General features: G+C 57.2%; 1 protein-coding gene across 9 annotated transcripts in view; it reads right to left on the reverse strand.

Annotated features, from left to right (window-relative positions):
* Positions 1–22,233, reverse strand: part of KLHL29 (kelch like family member 29) — a 283,481-nt gene that overhangs the window by 157,790 nt on the left and 103,458 nt on the right. For 2 of the 9 annotated variants that reach the window (XR_007918320.3, XM_051843175.3), the window contains exon 1: positions 281–5,752. The exons of 3 other annotated variants lie outside the window; for them this stretch is intronic. Coding sequence is in view for 4 of the 6 variants with exons in the window: in XM_051843175.3 (XP_051699135.1) it covers positions 281–610 (330 nt within the window). In the remaining 2 variants the exon portion in view is untranslated. Of the gene's footprint in view, positions 1–280; positions 5,788–22,233 lie in introns of those variants that run through there. 4 more of the 9 variants (XM_089326777.1, XM_089326779.1, XM_089326780.1 and 1 more) reach the window with 4 other exon arrangements.

Genomic DNA, 22,233 nt, shown 5'->3' on the forward strand with positions numbered 1-22,233 from the left:
GGCCGGCTCTGCCACTCCCTAGCACAGCACTGGGCACACACATGTGCCATCTCCCTGCTCTGCCACCGACTTTCTTTTCTAAGCAGAGGGGATGCCAGCATCTCCACCTGTCTCACAGAGGTGTCAGGAGGAGGCGGGGGGAAGGGAGGGCCTTGGCAGAGTGAAGCGGGCTCCTAAAAAGTTCATTATCATTACCGAGCAGCCCGAAGGTGTCTAGGCAAGCGCCCCAAAGAGGCACAAGCTGCTGTCGCCACCTTCTCTTTATGAGATAAGTACTCACTTCAAGGTTCCTGTCTCCTCTTCGGTGAAAGGAATCGCAGACGCGTGCCAAGTCCAAGCGGCACAAACAGCAAATAATCGCTTGGAAGAGAAGCGTGCTGAAATGAGTCTTTGCCGCGGACAAGGTCGGCCGGCAGCCTTGGCCTATAAATCTCCGCTCCCTCCCCAGCCCATTGGCTCTGCAAAGAGATGGACTGGCCTGGGAGCACTTGGGTAGTTTACAGCGCCTCCGACCCAAACCCTGCACACAGTAGGCGTCCACGCGATGCTTTGTTGCACTGAATACTGCAGAGGCAGCTGGACGAGGGAGGAGGGAGAGAGCTGCGTCCATTCAGACTGGACATTCACTGCGGGAACTCCAGGCCAGGGAAAGCAGCCGACTCGGATGTGACAGCCGTTTGGAGCAGGAGCAGCGGTTCGTTCTTGCCAGCCTTGGCGGGAAGGGATGCTGGGTGGCCCGGGAGGTTCGGGTGGGCATCGTCACTGCATTATGCTGTGGTGGTGATAAGGCCCACGTTTTAGGATTTTCTTAATGGGACTCGCGCATTCACTGGTTTCCCTTCTCAGTGCTGGCAAGAACCCCGCGTAACCTGGCGTTTATGTCCTTTGCTTCAGAACGGAGGAAGGATCAGAAGAGGGGCTGGAAAACTTGCTCTGGAGAGTACCTGAGCCCTCTCCAGCTCTCCCCAGGGAGCTTGGGTCCTCAGCCCCCGTCCGTCCACCCGGGCTCCCTGTGTGGCCACCAGCCAGCGGCAGGCAGATGGCGAGTCGCTGGAGTTCTGAGTTTGCTGAACAAAATGCAAATTGGCGCCGGCCACGGAGCCAGCATGCGTGGGGACGCCAGACAGTTCAGGACGCCTCTGGCCCGCCAGATTTGAGACCTGTCCCCACCTCATGTCCTATCACTGGCCCTGGCAGGCAGGTGCTGACACCTGGCTCTCCAGACACAGCTCCAACACCTGCTCCCGTGGGTGGCTCCTTGGGGACTAGGAAGGCGGCTGAGTCCAGGCCAGTGCCCTCAGCCACAGGCCCTGCACCTCTGCGGGATGGGGCTTGCTGTGTAAACTCCATGCACCAGACAGGAGAAGGGGGCTCTTCCATTTGGCGCCTCTGCAGCCTGGCCCTGAGCAGGCGGATAGTGTTATACCCTGTAGAACGAGTTGACAGGGAGTCAGGAATAAAAGCTAGGGGTCTGGGTGAGATGACGTCCCCTCCACGGGGGCTGGGCCTTGGGTTTCTCATCTCCTTGGGTCCAGCCAGAGCTACCACCAGCCCATGGTGTGGGAAGAGAACCTGGAAGCCCACCCTGCAAGGATGATCCAAGCTTTGTGAAAACGCATTCCACCCACCCATCGGATTTCAAAAGTGTAAAATCTCTCCTAGGCGCTTCAAATGAGACACAGCAATTTTTCTTTTATCCCTAACATAACCCAAACTTGTAATCAAAGCAAACCTTAGAACAAGCAAACTGAAGGGCGGCACAATGGAGAAGCCTGGTGTTCGCAGGGAGCCCCAGCACCTGGCCCACAGCCCACCGGGCTCTTCCCTGGCACAGGACTGTAGCACACAGAGCTCCAGCAGGTCGGACGGTGCTGCTGCAGGCAAGAGCACGGAGCAGAGCAGTGGAATGGATGAGAGAGAGAAGCAGGTGCGCAGCACCAGCCGGCACAGCAAGCTCGGGGCAGCGCAGGGGCAGAGAGCTTCACTCCCTGTCCAGGACATCTCCGCGTAACACAGAGAGAAAGAACGGGGGGGGGGGGGTCTTGGTAAAATGTAGGCAAAAATTTGTGTACAGAGACAAAATGACAATGGTTGAAGGTCTCTGAATTCTGGTTTATGATAATGTAACATTTCCAGCGACAATAGTCTGAAAGAGAGATGAAGACCGACTGAACTTTCCTCGGGGCTGTCATTACTGTGACTGTGGGTCCTTTTGCTGAAAGAGAGATCTGTGATGGGGACGTGTGTTGTACTAAGAGGAAATGCATGGCAAAGTGACCTTAAAGCTGGGGGAAGCTGCAATGCGGCCACACAGCAGCGCGCTGGCCCCGAGGCGCTGGGAAGAGAGTCTGCTCAGAGACTCGTGGAATTTGTCCCGCTGTACGCGGCTGTGCCATGGTCTCAGGGCCCAGGGATGGGGGGCAGGGTGGTGGCCTCAGCTTGGCCTCAGGAAGGAGTGGGGAATCTCAGGGAGTCCACTCCTTGGGGTCCCACACGAGCAAGCACAGGGTACCTGGTTCTCTCTCTCACCCCTCCCCAGCTCCCGAGGCTCCATTTTTGTCTTACGTAGTTGATGAGTCACGGAAGGCCAGACAGAAAGGCCCCTTTAGGCTCCTCTCCCTCCTGCTCGCCCATTGAAGATTAAGCAAATCAGGTCCTGGAAAGCTGACACTTGCCCATGGTCCCACAAAACTGCAGGGGCTGAACCTGACAAAATTAACACAATGCATACTCCCACCCTACCCCACCAGTTTGGTGCTCTGCCTGCGGGCATGCATTTAACTTTTGCCCTCTCCTGGGGTGGTCACTGACAATGGCAAGGAGCCTGGGAGGTCTCCAGCCCTGCCCTACTCCCCATGCAACTCCTGGCTGGGTAACTCCAGAGGGGGTTATGATGACTCTGCGCCCTCCCAGCTAGGTTGGCTCCCCAGTCCAGGGCCCAGGGAAAGATTTCTCCAAGAGCTGAAAGGAGACTGAACGCTTTGGCTGCTTCTGACGGCTCCTGGCTTCCGATTGGTGCAGTGCGCCAGCCGTAGCGGCCAATTGCGGGGGTGAACCAATGGAAGGAAGACCTTTCTCTCTGTCTCTCTCTCTCTCACTGTCTAACTCTGCCTGTCAAAAAAAAAAAAATCACTACTGTTGTACACAGTGGATCAGAACGTGGGGCCCCATACACAGGTATGATTATTATTAACTATCAACCAAAGATAAAAACGGATCTCCTGGGGAGGTCCTGCGATGCGTACAGGACTAAGGTAATCTGGGGAAGGGAGTCCCTCTTGCTTCCCACGTCTTCTCCACTCTGGACCCCCTCGGAGGGGCTGAGGAGGGGAGATATGGCCGAGTCAGGGCCTTCACTAGCCAGGGAGAGGCTTCTAACAGCTATTAGTATAAGCTTCCAGCTCACTGAACCATCATCATCATTATCATCATCTCTACTGTCATGATGGCTTCCATGCCATTCTTTACTGAGTGTTTACTATCAACCACACATCTCGTTTACTCGCACAAGGACTCTGCGACATAGACATTCTCATCATCCCCATTTTACAGACAAGAAAACTAAGCCCCAGGGGTAAAAATGACCTGTCCCCATAGAAGCTGACAGAGTCAAACAAAAATACCTACCTCACTCTTCTATGTCAAGAGCAACGGCTCATGAGCGAGGGCCTGGGAAGTGGCCTGCGGAGCCCTGGGTGGTGCCTGGTCTGGGTGCTGGGGACGCAAGGCTGGGGTGGGCCAGTTTTCTCCAAGGAGCTGATGAGCAAACTCTGTCCCCATCACCGGGGCCCTGGGTGACTGTGGCACCTGCCGTGGGCTCTGGTGACACTGGGAGACGCGGACATGAAATGTCATTAGGAGAAAGCAAGCATGAGGCAGCCCTGCGTCCCTGCAGCGCCTGCCTGCTGCAGAGATGGGAAAGGTTTGGGAGAGGCTGGTACTTTCCAATGTTATATTCATTAGGTTCTTTCTGAACATTTTCTGTCAAATTGCTTATACTTCCAAGTTTAAAGGAAGAAGGAGTCAGCAGATGGCAGGCGTCTGGGCTAGAAGTGGGTACTGAGGACGGGCACCGCCGTGCCTCCCCCGTGGTTGTCTGCACAAATTCTGTCTCTGGACGTCGTGGCCTTGAGCTGTGAGGCAGCAGACAAAGGGGCTAGCCCTGCACTTCCTGTGACAGACAGGCTCTCACAGAGCTCCAGCTCCCAGGAACGTCACTCACCAGCCCACCTGCGCCCATCCCGCCTCCCCTTCCCCAAGCCCTGCTTGGATGTACCTGTGTGGACCCCCCGTATGCGAGACCTGCTTTTGTGCCCAAGGCCTGGGAGATGCCCTTCCATCCCTGTCCTACCCTAGCCCAGACTGGTGTGGGGGTGGGGCGCCGTGTCAGCCGGGGTCTGTTCACTCAGGCCTCCTTGGCCTCCCCCACATCCAGACCAGGCAGCATGGACCTGCCGATCGGTCGCATCCAAGGCCCTTGCTGTGAGCAGCTGTTAGCTCAGGCTGTGCGTCCCTAGGGGGACACAGGCGTCCGTGGTCAGGGGGTACGCGGAGAGGTCCGAGGCCCAGACAGCCATAATCTAGCTGAGCCATGGTGCAAAAGCCGAGCCATGTGGGCTGTCCTCTGAGGGGCTGCTGTGTGGATGGAAGGGGAAGAGAAGGGAACGCGTCCATGTTGAACCTTGGTGCTGGCAGTGAGCTTACCCATTTAGCATCTCTGTGCATTAAATAAACAAATCTGGAATCATGACACTTGGCCTTGACAAGTACAATTGCTGGGCTGTGTGCAGGGGGCCGTGTGACCAGCTGCTCCTGGTCAGCCCTTCCCAGGCCCTGCCCAGCAGGTGCCCACGGCCCCAGAAGCAGGTGTGTTCTGCAGGTGGAGCCTTGGATTCTCTCCCCACTTCTACACTGCATAGCCAGCCAGCCAGGCTGGGCAGGGCAGGGCAGGTGGGATCTTCACCTAGGAGAACCCTCCTGAGATGGGAGGGACCTTGCTGTCCAGCTCTGTGTCTAGCTGGAGCCAGGCCTGTGCGACCCGACCAGAACCCCCGACATCAGAATCATGACCTACTCATTTACCGCCATAATTCAGCATGCTGGACCAGCACCATCCATTGCGAGTGACAAACATCAATCCACAGGTCAGCCCAAGCTCCTCCTGCACTCACTCTCATTCCCTCTCTCATTCATGCACTCACTCACACTTTCACCCATTCATGCAGTCACTCACTCATTCACAAGTTCATTCTCTCCCAGCCTCCCTCATTCACTCCCTCCCTCCCTCACAGAACCACCCCTGAGAAACATGTGCTTTATACTCAAGCACATGTTGGGGGCTGGAGCTCCTCAGATCTAGTGCTGTCCAGACTGAGTGCTCAGCCCTCGTGGAGACAGGAAAGAGCAGCGCCTGCCTGGTGGGCTGTCTGACACACAGGCTGCCACCTGCAGAGGAGTGGGGTTCACGGAGGAGCTGTCGTTGAACAGCCCTCAGCCAATACACAGCAGGTGCCTCCGTGAACTCTGCACTTGCTGTGTTCTGGAGTGTTCGCACCACTTGCATCTGGTCCTCATTTACAGAAGGCATCCTATGGGCCAGCCATTGTGCTGGACACTGGGAGAAGACACTGTGAGTGTGTCACCACAGAGAAAAACACAGGTGTTGTGGGCGCAGAGGTGGGAGTCTCCCATGGGCCCCAGGCACAGATGGAAGATGCGTTCAGGAGAGGAATGGTGCCCGAGCTGTCTCCGGAAATGGCAACGAGGAGAAGAAGGGGCAGAGGAGACATCTCAGGGGATGGGAACGGAGGGAGGAAGCAGGAGGCAAATGGGGGCCATGAGAGGAGGGGCAGGGAGCAGACGTGGCCCTGAACACCAGGTCCCAGAGCGCCGGCGTGCTGGTGAGTGGTTCAGAGGTGGGCCTGCCAAGAATGGCGAGGGCCTTGCCCAGGCCACGACGGCAGGAATGAGGAAGAGGCATGGTTTGGGGAAACATCCGGATGAGCTTCGTAAGAGTTGGCAGCTGATGGCCCCCAGTGCCTCTTCGGTGTGTTGGGCTTGCACTGAGGGACAGGGAAAGAGACCCTCGTCTTTAGACTTTAGGGACCAGGGTGATGCTGGTGCAGTTCTGCTGCGGCTAAGAAGGCTGGAGGGGGAAGTTCATGGAAGTTGATGCAGGTGCAGGAACTTGAAGGTTGGGAGGTTTTGCACCTGTGAAGCAGACAGGAAAGGGCCGGGGAAACCGGCGGAAGCAAAAGCAGAAGGAGAGGCATAGCGAGGTCTGTGTCAACGAGAAAGCAAGTAGACCCTCTTCCTAGCATCCACAAGAACGATCCAGACACCGCCTCTCCTTCCAAAACGCCTCAAAGAACTGAAGCGGCATCAGCTCACTAACTGATGACGGCTGTGCACCCTGTGAGCAAAACCCAGGCCACGCCACCAAGGAGCGTCTCAAACCCTGCAGACAGACCTCCAGAAATTCTGCCATCGGCTGTTCTGGACGCCTGCTGCCAGCCGGCGCTGACAGAGCCCAGGCTGGGCCCGAACGGGGGAAGGAACTTGCGGGGCCGTCTAAGGCAACTGCCAGGGCAACCATTGGCCCAGCTTCCCGTGGAGCTGCTGGTGGCTGCCCTCCCAGCCCGCCCACACTCTGCTCCCTGGGACACTTTGGGGCTCCGGGCCCTCCTCCTGCTGGTGCTCCCCTTCTCGGGTCTCTGTTGGAGCCGGCGGGCTTCCAAGAGCTGGCAAAACGGGAAGGCCGAGGAGCAGCTCCTACAATGGCAAACAGGCAAGCACATCTCCTGCTCCTCAGAGGCGCCGGGCCCCACTCCTTGGCAGCATAATTACAGATGCTTCCCTCCTTGCAAACCCTTCCTACGCACTGCATAAAGGAATACAATTTCTGGCTGTCCAAATTACAAGAGACCATAATGCACAAAAGCAATAAACACGGGTTCTAACAGCAATCAGATACCACTTATCGTAAACAATGGTTTTTGTGATTTATTGCATTTGAAGCAGGCTCAGCATTACTCCTCAGAAGATTTGGTTATTCTTGTTCTCAAGCAGAGTTGCTGGTAGCCAGCTGACGTCAGACAAAATTGCTCAGGCCCAGCAGATTTTAAAAATAGGGCTAATGCGGTGTTAAAATAATAATAACAGAAAACTCGGGCTGGATGCAGGCTGTCAGCCCTTTGGGGCGTGTAGGTTCCCTTGCTAAAGCCCTGCACCGGATCCTCCTCAATGCCTGGTGCTCGACACTTCTGATCCCGCCCACTAGCTCCAGTCCCCCGGGTGACGTGGGAGGAAGAGGAGACTAGAAGCCAGAGCGAGCCAAGCGACAGCCTGGATTAACACAGCAAGCTGTTCAAGCTACCGCTCAGGCCTCGCTTAGCACTGATCATCAGATGCTGGGAGGGTGCAGAGAAGTCACGTCCATGCACTTGAGCAGAGAGGTCTGCAGATGGCTGTCCAAGACAAAAGCTGCCTGTTCCGGCAGGCGGGGCCCCTGGGTTCCTGGACCCTGTCCACCCTGCATGGAACAAAGCCAGAGGCTTAGAGGGTAAGGAGTCCCACAAGGGAGCAGGTGTTTTCCAACTGGGCTCAGAGGAATCCTTGGATTCCACGTGGGTGTCTCTAGGCTCCTGAAGAGGACATCTCGCTGAGCCAGGGGCTCTGCTTCCCTTGCTCGTCTCTGGAAGGTTGTTGAGGGGCAAGATGGTTCCGGCACTGACCCCCAGCAGGAGTCAGCATGTCCTACCTCTCTGGCCTTTGCCTTGTTCCCTGAATTCAACATTTTCACTGTGATTTGAAAAGTGCAGGCCTAAGGACCAAGCTACTCCAAGACGGCAGGACAGTGAGAAGATGTCATGGCCCCCTCCCCTGCTGGTCACCATCACATGTGACCATCACCACCAAGGACAGCTGCCAGTGGACTGCATCCAGCCACCTTGGCCTTGGCCCATGGCCCGGGGCCCATGTGCCACCCGGGGCTTAGTTTGAAGGAAAACCGCAGCTGAGCGGACAGCGTGCCTCGGGGACACTCCCTCCTACGAGGCAGAGCAGAGAGCATGGCGCGTTGTCATCGGAGCAGGCCAGGAAGAGAAGTGACAGGCAGCCCTCACCCCCACCCGCCCTGCCCCGTGCTGGCTGGAGTTTTGCGTCAGCCCGGGAGGCCAAGCTCTGTGGTCGGCAGGGAGCAGAGAGCAGAAAAATCTTGCATTCTACAGATCATGGTAGGGACGCTGGGTTTGTTGGCGACTTCCCAGTCCTGAGAGCAGCCACGGGGGCTCGCGTGAAGGAAATTCTCAGAACATCACTCCTCTGGGGGTGGGGAGGCGGAGGCCCGTAGTGATGTCTGATGGCTGTCACTCATTGCATACATGTGTTCCAGGCACTGCTCTAAATCCCTTTCATAATCCTCCCCACAACCCCATGTGACAGTTACTCTTGGTGACGCTATCTTAAAGGCCAGGAAACCAGGGCACGGAGAAGTTAGGCCATTTGCCTAGATCACCCAGCTGGGAAGATGAGCAGAGCCCAAAGCCCCCAGGACGCACCGAGGTCCCTGCCACTTCCATGCGTGTTCTTTCCCACCGAGAGCCCTGACATCTCTCCATGCAGTCCCCTGTCAGGCAGGTAGGAGGAGCACCACGTGAGACAGCACACCCACCCTCAGCTGTGAGAGTCCCGGGGCGCCAGCCGTGCTCTGAGCCCCCCATGGTTGCTGCTGTTCTCGCCCTGGGTCTCCCCACTGCCCTTCCAGCCACTGCCCTCCCTCCAAAGAGACGAAGTGGCTGCAGCTGCCTGCCAGCCTGGCACGCACGCCCCAGCCTTCCGCCTTCCTGCCTGTGTGTGTGTGTGTCAGACGCCCGCATCACATGCCCAGGCGGCAAGCGGGAGTTCCGGAAGGCACAGAATCTGGTTTTTGATAATGACAAAAGTGACGCCCTGCTCAGAGGCTCACTCAACACTCGGGTAAGGTTTCACCCACTCCCCACATCCACGCGGCAGGGTCCCTGGCCCCACTGTGTCGCCAGCCCTGGGCTGCGGAGGAAGAGGGGAGAGCACCACCCCTCTAGCCATCATCGCCTTCTCCAAGTTTCCGCAGTTGTTTGGTCTGTGCCCCCCGACCTGGCAGCTGCCTCTAAGGGAGCCCCTTGGGCTCCGGCACACAGCAGAACCTGGGTAGGCACCTGGATCACCGGGGGAGCTCGCTTAGTGATTTCAGCATCAAAGCTTGGCTCGCACTCCTCGAGATGTGGATTGAGCTCTGCCAGACACCCTGGAAGCTTCTGAGGCCAGGAAGGAACCAGCCCTACGGCTGCCTGGCCCAGGGGCGCCCAGCTCCAGGCCTGCGAGCAAACACACCAGTGCTTCTCGGCCTGGTCCTGGCAGCCTTGAAACATGAACACAGATCCACAGCAGGTATTTTGTGAATCTACATTTTTGTTGTCCACACTCAGCTTTGCCAACCCTTCAACCGCTCTGAATTCCTACCTGGAGCATGCCCGCCCCAGAGCCGGGACCTGCTGGCCCGCCCTCAGCAGCCTGCCAGGCTGGGCTCAGCCGCCTGGCGTCGGGGCAGAAGACAACGTGAGAAGGCATCTCTCACCAGCCCCACACCTGCCTGGGTCTTGGGACTCAGCCACCCCACTTCTCTCCGAAGCGCCAGCCTCTTGTCTCTGTCATCAGCCACTCACTAAGCTCCTCTCTCTGGCCAGATGCCACCCAGCTCACGCCGCCTCCTCCTCCACAAGGGTGCTTCTGCCCTCTCGGCCTCCCAGATGAGCTGGACATTACCGCCCGTTAGACTTGCCTGGTGACAGTCAGACCCCAAGACCCCCAGCACAGGCAGACCCTGGGGAAGGTCGCGCCTCTGCTTGTACCTGCCTATGTTTGGGAGGTGGTCGGACCCACAATCAAGCTGGCTGGGGCTCTGCTCACACTGCCCCTCCCCCCCAAGCAGGACACATAAAGCTCAGGTGCACACAGCCAGGGCCATGCTAAGGGAGGTAGGGGCTCTGGGGACCCCAGGCCTAGAAACTCTGGGTACCAAACCAGGGGGCAGCTCGGCCCCAGACTATAACAGCCGCGGCAGCCACCTGTCACGCTTCTTGAAAAAGACTCCTCCATCTTCCGGCTATTTCCGGTCACTCCTCAATTCGTCCCCTGCCACAACGACTAGAAATCAGCTTTTCTGAAGGCAAGGTTTAAACGGGCTCGCTCTCCTGTCACGGAGCACGTGGCCTCGCTCTGAATAGAGGGTCTTTAGGATGCCCTCAGCTCCGCCTTCTTCTCATTTCCCCTCTCCTTGATCCTGTTTTCTCCCTGGGGTGTGGGTGACTGTGCAGCCCGTGTGATTAACTCCACCAGGACTATAATCTCAGGCAGGAACGGAATGGAAATCATTTTTGGAATATAAATCAAATAGGATTTCGGTTGAAGTTATTTAAAAGAAATTAATTGACTTGTACTCGCCACAATACACTGATAAGAGTTCATTGCCAAGTCCGTCAGGAGTAATGAAAAAACAGTTAATAAAATTCAGCTGTCAAAAGCGGCACGCAGCGGCTCTCCGGAGATACCCCGTGGCCCCCGGGTCATGGGGGTGGGGGCGCCGGTTTGCAGGGGCCAGGCTCAGGCTTGGCTGCATTTCTCTCTCGTGTGCGATTACTCGAGTTTTAATACCGTAAGATTCTTAGGGCCGAGACTCTGTCCCAAGCTGCTTTGTGTGCTGTACAGCGGTGTGCACACAGGAAGGAAGCTGGCTAGATAAGAATGTGTTTGCATTCAGGAGCTCTTTTTTTTTTTTCATTTGAAAGGCCTTCTGAAGAGATCTCTCTCCTCCCCCTTATTGACTGTCATGACCTTAAGGAGGAGGGAGCAGTAATATTTAATTAAAGACATCATCAGCTCCTCCTCACCTCCCACCCCCAGCTCCGCCACATCCACGGACAGGAATACGTTATGAACTTAAAAAAAGAAACCACACGCACACAAGTGAAGGAGGGGTACGTCTCCTCCCTGCAATCCAAGGCAAGACCCTGGCCGTGGCAGCCAGCCCAGGCACCCCACCCTAGCACAGCCGGGGTGCCTATCTTTACCATCATCTCAAAGATGAGCGTGCAGACGGTGCCGGGACAGGAACTACCCGGTGTCCCCAGGGCTGCACAGGCTGGGGTCCTCCTGGCAGACGGCGCCGGGACAGGAACTACCCGGTGCCCCAGGGCTGCACAGGCCGGGGTCCTCCTGGACACCATGAGCAGCTGCTTTCCTGCTCTGGCCCTTTTCTGGAGCAGGGTATCAGGGGTGCCCTCTATGAGGTGTTCCAGGCCCCAAGTAGCTAATGGGCCTTGTGTTTTATTTCTCAGTCACCACAGCCACGCACCCTTCTAGGTGCATTTCAAACAGCTACTCATTTGGTTCTCACAGCAGAGGCATTGGCATCCTATGGACAAGGGAACTGAGGCACAGAGAGTTTGAGTAACTTGCCCAAGGTCACACAGCAATTGGTAGAGCCAGGCCTGGAGCCAGCAATAGAGCTGCCAAAGCTCTGCTGACCCCATGTCCGGTAAGCTGCCTTTCATTGTACTGGGCTATGTTTTATGTCGCAGGGAACTGGCGGGCTGAACTGCTGGCACTGAGTCCACGGGCCCCAGGAACCAGGGAAGGATCCCCCAGAGTGGTCTCTGGAGGGTCCCAGGCCCCTGCAGGTGAGTCACCCAACCTGTTCCCAGCTGAGGCCACAGCCACGTGGAGAGCAGCTGTCCCCGCTGTGCCCTGTCTGCAGTGCCGGCCTCCAGCTGGGGGTGGTGGGTGGCGAGTGGACAAATGCTGAGCCACACACAGTCTCCTTGGCGCCTGCCAACAGCTCCTCCCTGTCCTCAGAATCCAGTCTTAAGGCCCCTGGCTTTGATCCCTGCTGGGAAGCTGTGAAGAGGGGCCAGACAGATGGGCAGACGGACAGCTTGCAAGAGCAAACATGCCGCTCTGGGTGAGTTTCTAAGGCCAGGTCTAAGTGGGGCTGATGCCCCTGAATTGCCTGCACAGATGCACACCTGGGTACTTGAGTCACGTGACGGGTGAGTGGCACTGCAGAGCAGGTGAACAGAACACGCGGCCCCTTCCCAGAGATGCTACTGCAGGCGGAGAAGCCGAGTCCCTGGTAACGTCGGAGCCCCAGAGGCGAGTTGTGGCTGCAGCTAAGGACGGGGAGCGGGAGTGGGAAGGACGAGACGTCCGTCCAACTGTCACAGGGCTCCGAGCCTGGGGCTGGCACAGAGAAGAGCTGGGTAATCCTATTACACAGCGGGCCAGCGCCTCCAGACGGCCCGCAAGAGGCCCTGCTCCCTCCTGGGTGTCAGATTCGCTACTTCCTGGCTCCTTCCTTTTCAGCATCCTGATGCCCAGGGTGCCCACAGGCGTGGGGTTGGTGCTCCCAGCACCAAGGAAGCTGGGACTGCACACAGGAGCACTAGCACACCGCACACGGCCCGGCACACGTGGCAGCACTGAACCGGCTGTGGCGCTCAGCCCCTGGAAATGTGGCCGCCTCCTCCACCTGGCTCGGGCCCCCAGGGCTGGCCCCTTCCGGCTGCCATCATAGCTGTCTGTGTCATGTCCGGGGATCCCCAGGACTGCAGTGTGGAAAGTTCCCTGGCACAAGTTCAGCATTCTCCCCTCCCCAAATCCCACCCCGGGACCACTCTGAGGCCCACGAGGGAGACTTTTGCCCACCTTGTAGGTGGCAGGGGTCCAGGGTGCAGTGGGTGGTCTGTCCCCCCCCGCCCCCCGCCCCATAGGTCTCTGGAGGAGGCAGGCTGTGCAGGTTTGTGCTCCTGGCGCAATGGAGTACACCACTTGGCTGGAGCCAGGCAAGGAGGAACTAATGATTTCTGGAGGAGAGGATGGTGCCGGGTGGGGCCACCCCTTGCTGTGTTCCAGCGTGACCTCAGAGGAGAAGGAAGTGACCCTGTGTGCCCACACTCCGGCGGGGCTAGAGTTCTGTTCTTGACAAAGGGGTAGGGTGACAAACAAGAGATCCCCTACAGGTATGGCGGCTCCTGGGGCGTGAGACTCGGGAGGGTCCGTGGTCCGTCCGCATGCAGACTCTCCAGCAGTGGAAGGCATCAGCCGCATGACAAAGGCACCTCGGTGTGGTGTTGGTTCGGCACTGAACACACGGGGGAAGGCTCAGGAGGGAAGTCTTCCCAGGCGTTCAGCTTCACAAAGCAAAGCAGTTGTGTTGTTGATGCACTTGACATGTCAACAACCACAGCCGCCCAATCCTGCCCTGGGATATGGCAGGCCCCGCCCCCCGGCTCGAAGGCGGTTGGCTGGTTTCCCCATCGTTGGCCCACGAGGGCAGGTGGAAAGATTGCAGGGGGTCTCCGCCCACTGTGCTTGTGCTGCTACAGAGACGACCAAGCCTTAGACTTGAGCGGGGACCCTGCCCTGGGCTCTGCCTGCTGTTTGCAGTGCCAGATGGGACATCCTCTTCAGAGAACTCCAGAGCCGGCAGGTTGCTCCCCAGCTGGGTCGGGTGTCCTGTGACGTGCAGCCTCCGTGGAAAGGCTGGGCAGGTGTTTAGGACGCAGACCTGGCAGCACCCGTGTGAGTCCCAGTTCGCCCCAGTTAGTCTCGGTCTCTGGCCTCTCCTGCCACAGCACACATGAACCTGTTCCAGGGGAGCCCCGTGCTGCCCGTGGAGAGGCGCTTTTCAGCCACGCAGCTCAGTGCAGTGGCAGCTTCCATCCTGGTTTCTAGAGCTTTCTATAGGTGCTTCTCTGGGGGTGTCCGGAGGGGGGTCTCCCTCCTGGACAAGAATGCCTGGCTAACAGGCCTGGGCTGCGGTTTTGAGAGCCTGTTGGGGTGCAGGGGTAGGGCAGCTAGGGTGCCAACTACACCGACAGCCACCCTGGAAACCCAGCTGATGCATCCGTCTGAAGGGCTAGAGGGCTGGACCAGGTGTGGGTGAAAGGGTGGCAGAATGGAGGCAGAAGCTGCTCACCTGCCCTGGCACGAGTTCTGAGCCGGCAGTCTGTCCGTCATGGGCCCTAGAGACCTGGTCCATCCCAGGAGAGAGGGCCTTCCAGTACATGGCAGGGGCCTTTGCAGAGCGGCGAGGAGCATCAGTGGGGCTGGGGACACCCAGACTTGCCTGCACAAGGCCAGTGTTCTTGGACACCGGAGTGTCAGGACTTCAGCTCCCGCCCCAGTGCCTGGGCCTCAGTTTCTCCACTTGCACAGTTGCCTGGCAGCAGGGAGTGAGGCTGAGAAGTGTTCAGGTAGAGTGCCTGAAAGACCAGCGGACAGAAGGCTCGCCTCCGGCAGTGGCGCAGAGGAGGGGTGGGAGCAGGCAGAGAACAGGCCTCTGGCAGGAGCACGAAGGGCAGAGAGGGGTTCTGCCGGGACCCGGTGGCAGGTGGTTGGTGCATCAAAGCTGCCCAGTGCTGGCCCAGGGGAAGGTTAAGCTGACTGCCTGGGAGGAGACCTGGTCACTGTGACCATTAGTGAGGGTTAGGGAGCTGGCTCCCAGCCATGCGCAGGTATGAGCACAGCCCTCCCCAGGGAGCACCAGAGCCACCGAGTCTAATCCAAGCCCTGGCACTGGAGCCAGATGGAACCTTACGAGTTCTTACAGGCCCAGTGGAACTGCCTCTGGTTCCAGCTGCAAAAAGGCGCCACGAGCCCCTGCCCAGCCCTCCCCTGCCTCCTAGCCTCCCTGGACGGAAACGCTCTGAGCTTCACCACAGACACCCTAGGAATGGCCGCTGGGGTTAAGGGGAGCACACAGAGCTCCCACAGCCAGGGCCCCGCTGGGCAGTGGGAGCCCCCGCAGAGACGCCCCACACCCAATTCCGCATCTCCCTCCCTGCAGCTCCTCTCCATGGGTTCAGTGCTTCTGCTCTGGACACCTCCGGCTGGCAGCTACCTGCACACCCACGCCTGCCTGAGCCTCTTCCAAGTGACCAAATTTTCCAGGGTCCTGACAACAGTCTCTTTGAGCACTGATTAGTAATTTAAAAAGATTTTTTTAAACTAATTTTTATTGGATGAAAAACACTCCTAAAGAGTATTAAAACTTCTCTGGTCCTTGCACAGAGTATATGGAATGTGACAGTCTCTTGCCATTGCTGGTCTGAGATGTGACCCTTGACCCCAGCTCCCTGTAGGACGTCCCCCAGCCCCCAGGGCCCAGCCCCTGACTCAACCTGCAGAAAACTTCAAGAACAGCCTGGACTCATGTGAGCTGGGACAAAGGGCTCCCGCAGAGGGGCGGCTATGGGCACAGCAGCGGAGGCCTTGAGACAGACAGCAGAAGTGCAGGCCTGTGTGTTAGGACTTGGCCTGGGACCTCACTCAGAGCCCTTGTCTGTCTTCTCTTACGCTTTTCCTGGCAGCAGCTGTCACTCAGGGTCAGGTGGGTGGGGTCTGAGCCTGGAGGCAGGGAAATGGGGGGGCAGCTTCTGCTAAGGGAAGTGAAGCAGACTCAGCCAGTTCCCCCCACTCCACAGTCCTGAGGCTGGGGTCGTCTGGGCTTGGCCTGTGTCGCACAGAGGCAGCCACGACATGTGAGGAGTGTCCCGGGACCAGAAGCCATGGATAGGTCCAGGCCAAACGCAATGGCCTCTTCTGTATTTTGCAGTCCGAGGTTCTAAAACCTACTGAACCTTTTCCAGATGATTGGCAGGGGTCACAGCCAATGTGCTACAGAGATAGTGAGACAGCTACGGAGGCTGTCAGATGCACCACCGAGGCACGGCAGAGGGAATTACGTGTCAAAGGCCAGGGCAGCAGCAGAGGCAGAGCGAGGGCCAGGCCCAGGTCCCCGGGCTGTACCCTGCCTGCTCTGCCCAGACCACGGCCTCCAGCTACCGTGCTGGCCCCTGCACCACCCCACGCGTGTGGCTGCTGATGCCTCTTCTTCTCTTGCAGAGAGGTGATTGTACAACGGGCATGCCTGCCGCATTTAAATAAAGTACATACAATCTCACGTGGTGCCTAGCAAGGTGCTGGTGCTGCCAACTCCCCTGCAGACGGCAACGGGTTAGGGGGTGCGGCTGGAGCCCTGACTCCCAGTGGGGGCCCGACATCCCCAGTGTAAGAACATGGAGTGGGCATCAGCCTCAGAGAAATGAGGCGCCCACTGCCTCTGAGAGCAACAGAGAGACCCCGAGGTGGTCAGAGAACTCACAGAAGCCTAACCCATCGCAACCCTCTGCCATCCTGTGCCAGGGACCCCCTCCTCAGGGGCTAGGAAGTTGGAATCCAAAAAATAAATAAACAAAAAAAGAAGTTGGCAGGTGTGTGTGTGTGTGTAGGGGGGGCAGCTGCTGGAAAATGTGATTCCCTCCCCGGAGAACCACCCACCAGCGAGCCATGGAGCTCGCAGCGGCATCTCAGGAACACGCTGTTCTCTGTGCTGGGGCAGAAATATGTTCAAGGCTGATTATGCAGGCCCTGAGCAGGCCTGGCGGGCTCTCCTCCCGCTCCGCACGCACAGTCGCCGGCAAGCGGTCCTGCAAAACGCACTGGATATTTCCTGCCACACGTTGTTCTCGAGGTCTGGAACTCCAGGTGTCGGGCAGTGTGCTACACCCTGGCGGCAGCCGAGGGCCTCCAGGTTGGAGCCAGAGAGCCGCTGCCATGAGCTAAGAACGGCCGCCTGGCCGCAGAATTGGCGCCGGGAGTGCCCGGGAGCTGGCAGCAGATCCTTCTTGGAGAAAGGAGTCTTCTGGCTTCAAAATGCAGCGATGATTTAAAAGACCTCACCAGATTCACCTGCTAAAGACAAACCCCTGGGTGCAGAAGGGGGTGGCCTGGGAAGCGGGTGCGGGCAGCCTGCCGGGGTGAGGGACTATCCCTTCTCCTGGGGGGCATGTGGGTGGCACAGAGCCCTGCAACAGGGATGGAATCGCACACGCAAGAAGCAGGCGTTTCCCTGTGCAGAAGTCACGCTGGACGTGTTCACGGGGGAGCTCCAGGCTACTGTGGACCACAAGGAACCCTGGGTCAGTGAACCTTCCAGACAGTGCAAAATTGAAAATGTTTTAGTGTCACCAGTTTGAAAGGAGACTGCAGTACCGCCACATTCTAAAGCTTAGTAAACTGAGGACACCCCATTATTTAAACCCCTTTTCCTGACATAGGCTGTACCCGCAGAACAGCAGTGGTCAGGCTGAGTGGTCGTGGAATGAAGGACTGGGACCTGCCCTCCATGTGCGCCCTGCAGGGCTCTCTCCATCGCCGCCTCTCCGCTGCCTCCCCTTGCCGCCCCCAGGGATCTGCCTGTGCCTGCACACCCCCAATCCCCTGGACCCCCTGTCCCCACTGTGCGTCTCAGCCAGGACCAGCTGAAGCTCACAGTGGACCATGAAATCCACACCCGGAAGCAGAAGGGAAGCTGGTGCACACGCCCCGGCTGGGACGAGCTGGGGATTTCTGACTGGTGTCTGGACCACCAGCCCCCGGAGTCTCGGAGCCGCTCCCGCGTCCCAGATCCCTGGGATGACCCAGTTCATCCCAGGACTAACGCCCCCAGACTACGGCAGGAAGCAATTTCAGCTAATCAAGACGCTCCTCGTCTCCCCAGACAGTGCTCGCCGGCCGGGAGAGGCTGCACGGCAGACACGCAGATGCGACTTCCACTTTTGTTCTCATTAAACACTAGCATAATCATGATTTATCAAAATATTCAAATCTTAAAAAGCATGTCGAAGAGCAACCTCGTGAAATGAACTCGAAAAAGTGACTCACTCCATGGGCATGATTTGGAATCCTGATTTCTTCCTTTTTAATTGCCTCAAGGGGATGTGGAGTTAGTTGGTGAAAGGAATCAGGTTTTCAGATTCTTTTCTGGGAAATAGTAAATTATGTTTCCAAATTCAAAACAGTCCATTTTTTTTTATAAACCTAGAAATCAACATCCAAAGCTTCAAACAGGTTTTTCAATCAGAGAAATTGTGTTAGGAGCAGCTTCAGAGTCACAGCTGCCCGTCACATCACATAAACATCCTGACACCACTCGCAGACCCGCATCTGCTCCTCCACCTCTGTGCAGGGGGCAGGTGGGCGCGGGTCAGGGGGTCTCCATGCGGTGGGGACAGTTTTCCTAACACTGCTTCTGACCGCCAGCGCCACAAAACTCGGATGCAATAAAAATGCTTCCAGGTGTGTGTGTGTGTGTGTGTGTGTGTGTGTGCAAATGCATTAGGCTCCCACATGGCAAGGATGGACCCAAATAAGTGGAAACCACATTTGGAAGACTTTCTCCGGAGCTCCAGATCACACACCTGCTCGTTCTTTCTCCCCCTCTCCGTGCTGACTCCTGCAGAGCCTCTGTACTCTGTCCAGATGTCTTCTCAGGGCCCAGCTGAGTGGCTCCCTCGTCTACGAAGCCCTCCTGAACTCCCTGCTGTCTGTGTATCCGTGTCTGACACGAACACATACCCCGTGTCTGAATATCTTCCTCCTCCTGGCTGGGAAAAGCTGGGAGGAGCCTCCTTTGGGGCTGACAGTCTCATTCATTATTTTCTTGCCAGTGGATGGCACAGGGCCTGCACCAATACAGATCTGCGAGTTTAAGGAGAGTCTCATATAAATTAATTACACTCCTGGTGCTAAAACATTGACTTCAACAGACAGATGAACCTTCTACCTCCCAGGACAGCCAATGCCACCTGCTAATCTGCTCCCCACCATCCGCATCTGTACAAGGGCCCGGTTCCTGGAGACTGGGCCTCGTGGTGAAAGTCAAAGCCGTGTGTCCGCTTCTCTGCTTTGCTACTGTGTAGAGGCTGGTGAGGGCTGGGGTGTCTCTGAGTGGTGGGGACAGTCTCCCTAACACTGCTTCTGACTGCTGGCACTGCAAAACTAGGGTGCAATGAGATGCTTCTGGGTGTGCGAGTGTGTGGGAGACACATGGAGGAGACATAGCGGGATTGCCGTGCCATCCCCTGCATGCCACCCTCGTCACCTAAGACATCACACAGGGGCCCGGCACATTCTGGGTCTCCAGGTCACTCAGCCGGGCTGGGGCAGGGGCGCATAGGTGCTGCCCTGGTGTCCCCAAGGGGCTGTAGCTCTTTTCCTCCCCTACCCCCCACACATTCACTCTGAGAAGTGCGGTTGTGCAAAACACACGATAAATCTGACTTCAGTCAGGGCACTGCACCGAATCACCGAAAACACAGCCACTGCTCAGCTCCGACGGCTCAAGGAAACAACCAACCAGGCAGGCAGTCCTGACTCACACCCGAGAAGCCCGGCATTTTCCATGGAACGTTTATCAAATAGTCCTGCTCTCCCCGCTTCCTGTAGGCAGTGGCTGCCGGCACCTGCATTCTCTCTGTAGCCCCCACCCCGGGGCAGGGAAGCCATGGGCATCTCCACACCATGCCACTGCCTGGCCTGCAAGAAATCCCAGCACCCTGGGCAGGAATAAGCCCCGAGCAGCCAGAAACCCAAAGACAAGTGCACAACCAGGCGCGGCTGCCGTGAAGAGGCCAAAAAATCCAAAAATTAGGGGTCCTTGTGAAACCATTTCCGTCCGTGGCTACAGCAGAGAAAACTTCCCACAGGCTAAGAGAGACAGGGCTGTAGAGAAAACCTAGTGTGGTTTCCTCCATACCCAGGAGCTCCCAGAACGGCAAAGGAGACACGCACAGTCACACAGTGGCGGGGACTTCTCTCGGTCCACGGTCAGCCCCCTCGGGCTGACTTTTAGGGTAATTTCTCTCCGAGGGCTCAGGATGCTGTGTCACTTTGAGCAATAAGAAGGGACAAGATCCAGAGTTCTGGGAGGCACAGGGCAGCCTCCGCCTTGAGCCATCTAGGGCTACACGGCTTAATAGGACAGCTCCCAGCCAATGTGACTCTTTGCATGAAAACTAATTTAACTTAAATAGCATTACAAACGCGGTCCCCCAGTCACAGGAGTCATGTGCTCAATAGCACTTGACAGCATGTACGGAACGTCTCCATTCTGGGAGGTTCTGCAAAGCCCCTGACCTTTTCCAGTTTGCTCAAGGAGGCACCGACAAAGTGGGGTGCTGGCCATGACAGGTCTGGGTTCTCCTGCCCATCTACTCCCCACCCTTGCAGCCTTCCGTGAGTCCCAGCAGCTCCCGGGGGTCTGAGCTCTACGCTTTGTAGGGCAGGCAGGAGAGGCCCCAGGCAGCAGTCTCCTGCCAGACTGGGCATTTGCTCTGATTTGCCCCAGCCACTTGGACGTCAGGACAGCTAGTGGGCACCCCAGCCCCCAGCCTCTTGTTGCAGAGGCCAAAGCAGAGAAGGCAGGATGGCAACTGCCGGGGAATTTCATAGAAAAGGGATTTAGAGCTGCCCAAGCCCCAGACTGTCCTGGTTTTCCTGATGGAAGTCCTTGCCTGCTTTCCCAGTGATGACTTTCCAACCATTCTATCCTGGCTAGGATCCAGCTCACGCCAGTGTGTAAGATAACGTATCATGCACTGTTGGGTTTGCAAAGAGAGTAGAGGTTGGGTGCTGTGACCACGTGCATACCGAGGGTTAGGGTGTGAAATGATAGATATGCTAATTTGCCTGACCGTCATAACCATTACAGTATGTCAGAGCACATGACACCAGGCCACTGTACAGCTTAAATTAAAATTACGAAGCCTAGGTCTCTAGCCTAAAATCTCGAGTCAGCCCTTCTCACAGGCCTAGCCCCATCCGAGTTCCTGGAACACTCTGCCCTCAGCACCCTTCCTAGTGTTGGTTCCCTGGGCTTCAGTGCTGACGCCTGGCAAAGCTCCTGGCTCAGCACCCCTCACATCACGTGCACACACCTGCCTCAGTCCAATCTCTGCCTTTGCCCACTTGGCATCACTGCCCTTGTCTATAGAGTTCAAGGCTATGTTCCTGCAGGATCCCGAGTGAAACGCTCCAGCTCAAGGACCTCACCAGACACCCCCAGCCCTGGGGGCCCCCCTCCTGGAAATCCCCACCTGACTTGCTTTCCCTCCCAGCCCCTCCTCTCTGCATCAAGCGGGAGTTCAGGCCTATTTACGCCACTCTTGGTTCAGCACGCAGAGGCCTGGCTCATCTCGCTGAGTGATTATTGCTCCGCCCCCACTCTCTCAGGGGTCTGAGCAGCTAAAATGCTTCGGGGTCAGGGTATGGGGAGCTCAGGCTCCAGTGTCCGGCCCCAGGCACGGAGCAGCTACTCACCTTGCTCCCTGCCCTGCCTCTCTGGTTGAGGAATTCAGAACCAGGTGAGGGAAAGCAGCAACAGAGGGAGAGAGGAGAGGAGAGAACCAAAGGGACAGTGGCTGCCCAAGGGGCCAAACCCAGCGAGATTGGCAGGGAGGAAAGAGAGCGACTTACTTTCATCCCGTATGCAAGTAACTGTGGTTGCTGAGAAGGAAACCAACTGAGCCGAAACAGCCGAGGACTAAGGGCAGTGGGAAATTTCATACCGAGAGGAACAGCAATGGGCGGGCACAGGTGCTTGGACATGAAGTCATCTCAGAGGGCTCCTAGCTTTTTTCTTAGCCTATGAGAACTCGTGACTCTTATACGGTTGCAGAACAAATATAACTGTGACTTATGTTTCCCAATTTACAGGGCTGATTTCATGCACTTTCGGCAGGAATGTGATATTTCTGACAATCACAATTCTTCTTGACGCATGAGTGTTCACAGGGCAAATGTCCCATCTGCCACCCTCCCTGGTTTGTACGTGGGGCCTTCCAGGTACGTGCAAAGCCCTCCTAGAAATGCAAATGGGTGCCATGTAAGAAGCAGGCGCCTCCTACATCTGCTGCATTCAGTGAGAAACCTCGCCCCATGCACTGCCGTGGGAGCCCTGGGAGTCAGGCTGAAGGGGACACACTCAGGAAGCAGAGAGGGTGCCTGTCTCAGCCCCTGGCCTGGGACTTCCCACAGTTGCTCCAGCCCTCCTGCAGAACCGGATGCTTCCTGCCCTGCCGAGGGGTGGAGGTGGTCCTACTACCCTCTAGGGTAGCTGGCGCCTCCCCACCGTGTAAGAGTAAGATGGGGCCGTGGAGGGAGAGAGGTGCCGAGGCAGTGACCTGTCCGCAGATGTATTCTCAATTTGAAGAGGACTTGGGATAACTGAGCAGAGAGCAGGTAGTTCCCTGTCCAATGACATTCTGGATTGCAATTCGGAGGCGGAATGGCACCAGGTGTACTCATTTCATTGTTGTGGCATTGAACTTACTGAGATGTTCCCCAAGTTCCTCTCAC

This window comes from Oryctolagus cuniculus, chromosome 2, assembly GCF_051225735.1.
Source record: "Oryctolagus cuniculus isolate XC-2025 breed Fujian yellow rabbit chromosome 2, ASM5122573v1, whole genome shotgun sequence".
NCBI lineage: Eukaryota > Metazoa > Chordata > Mammalia > Lagomorpha > Leporidae > Oryctolagus > Oryctolagus cuniculus.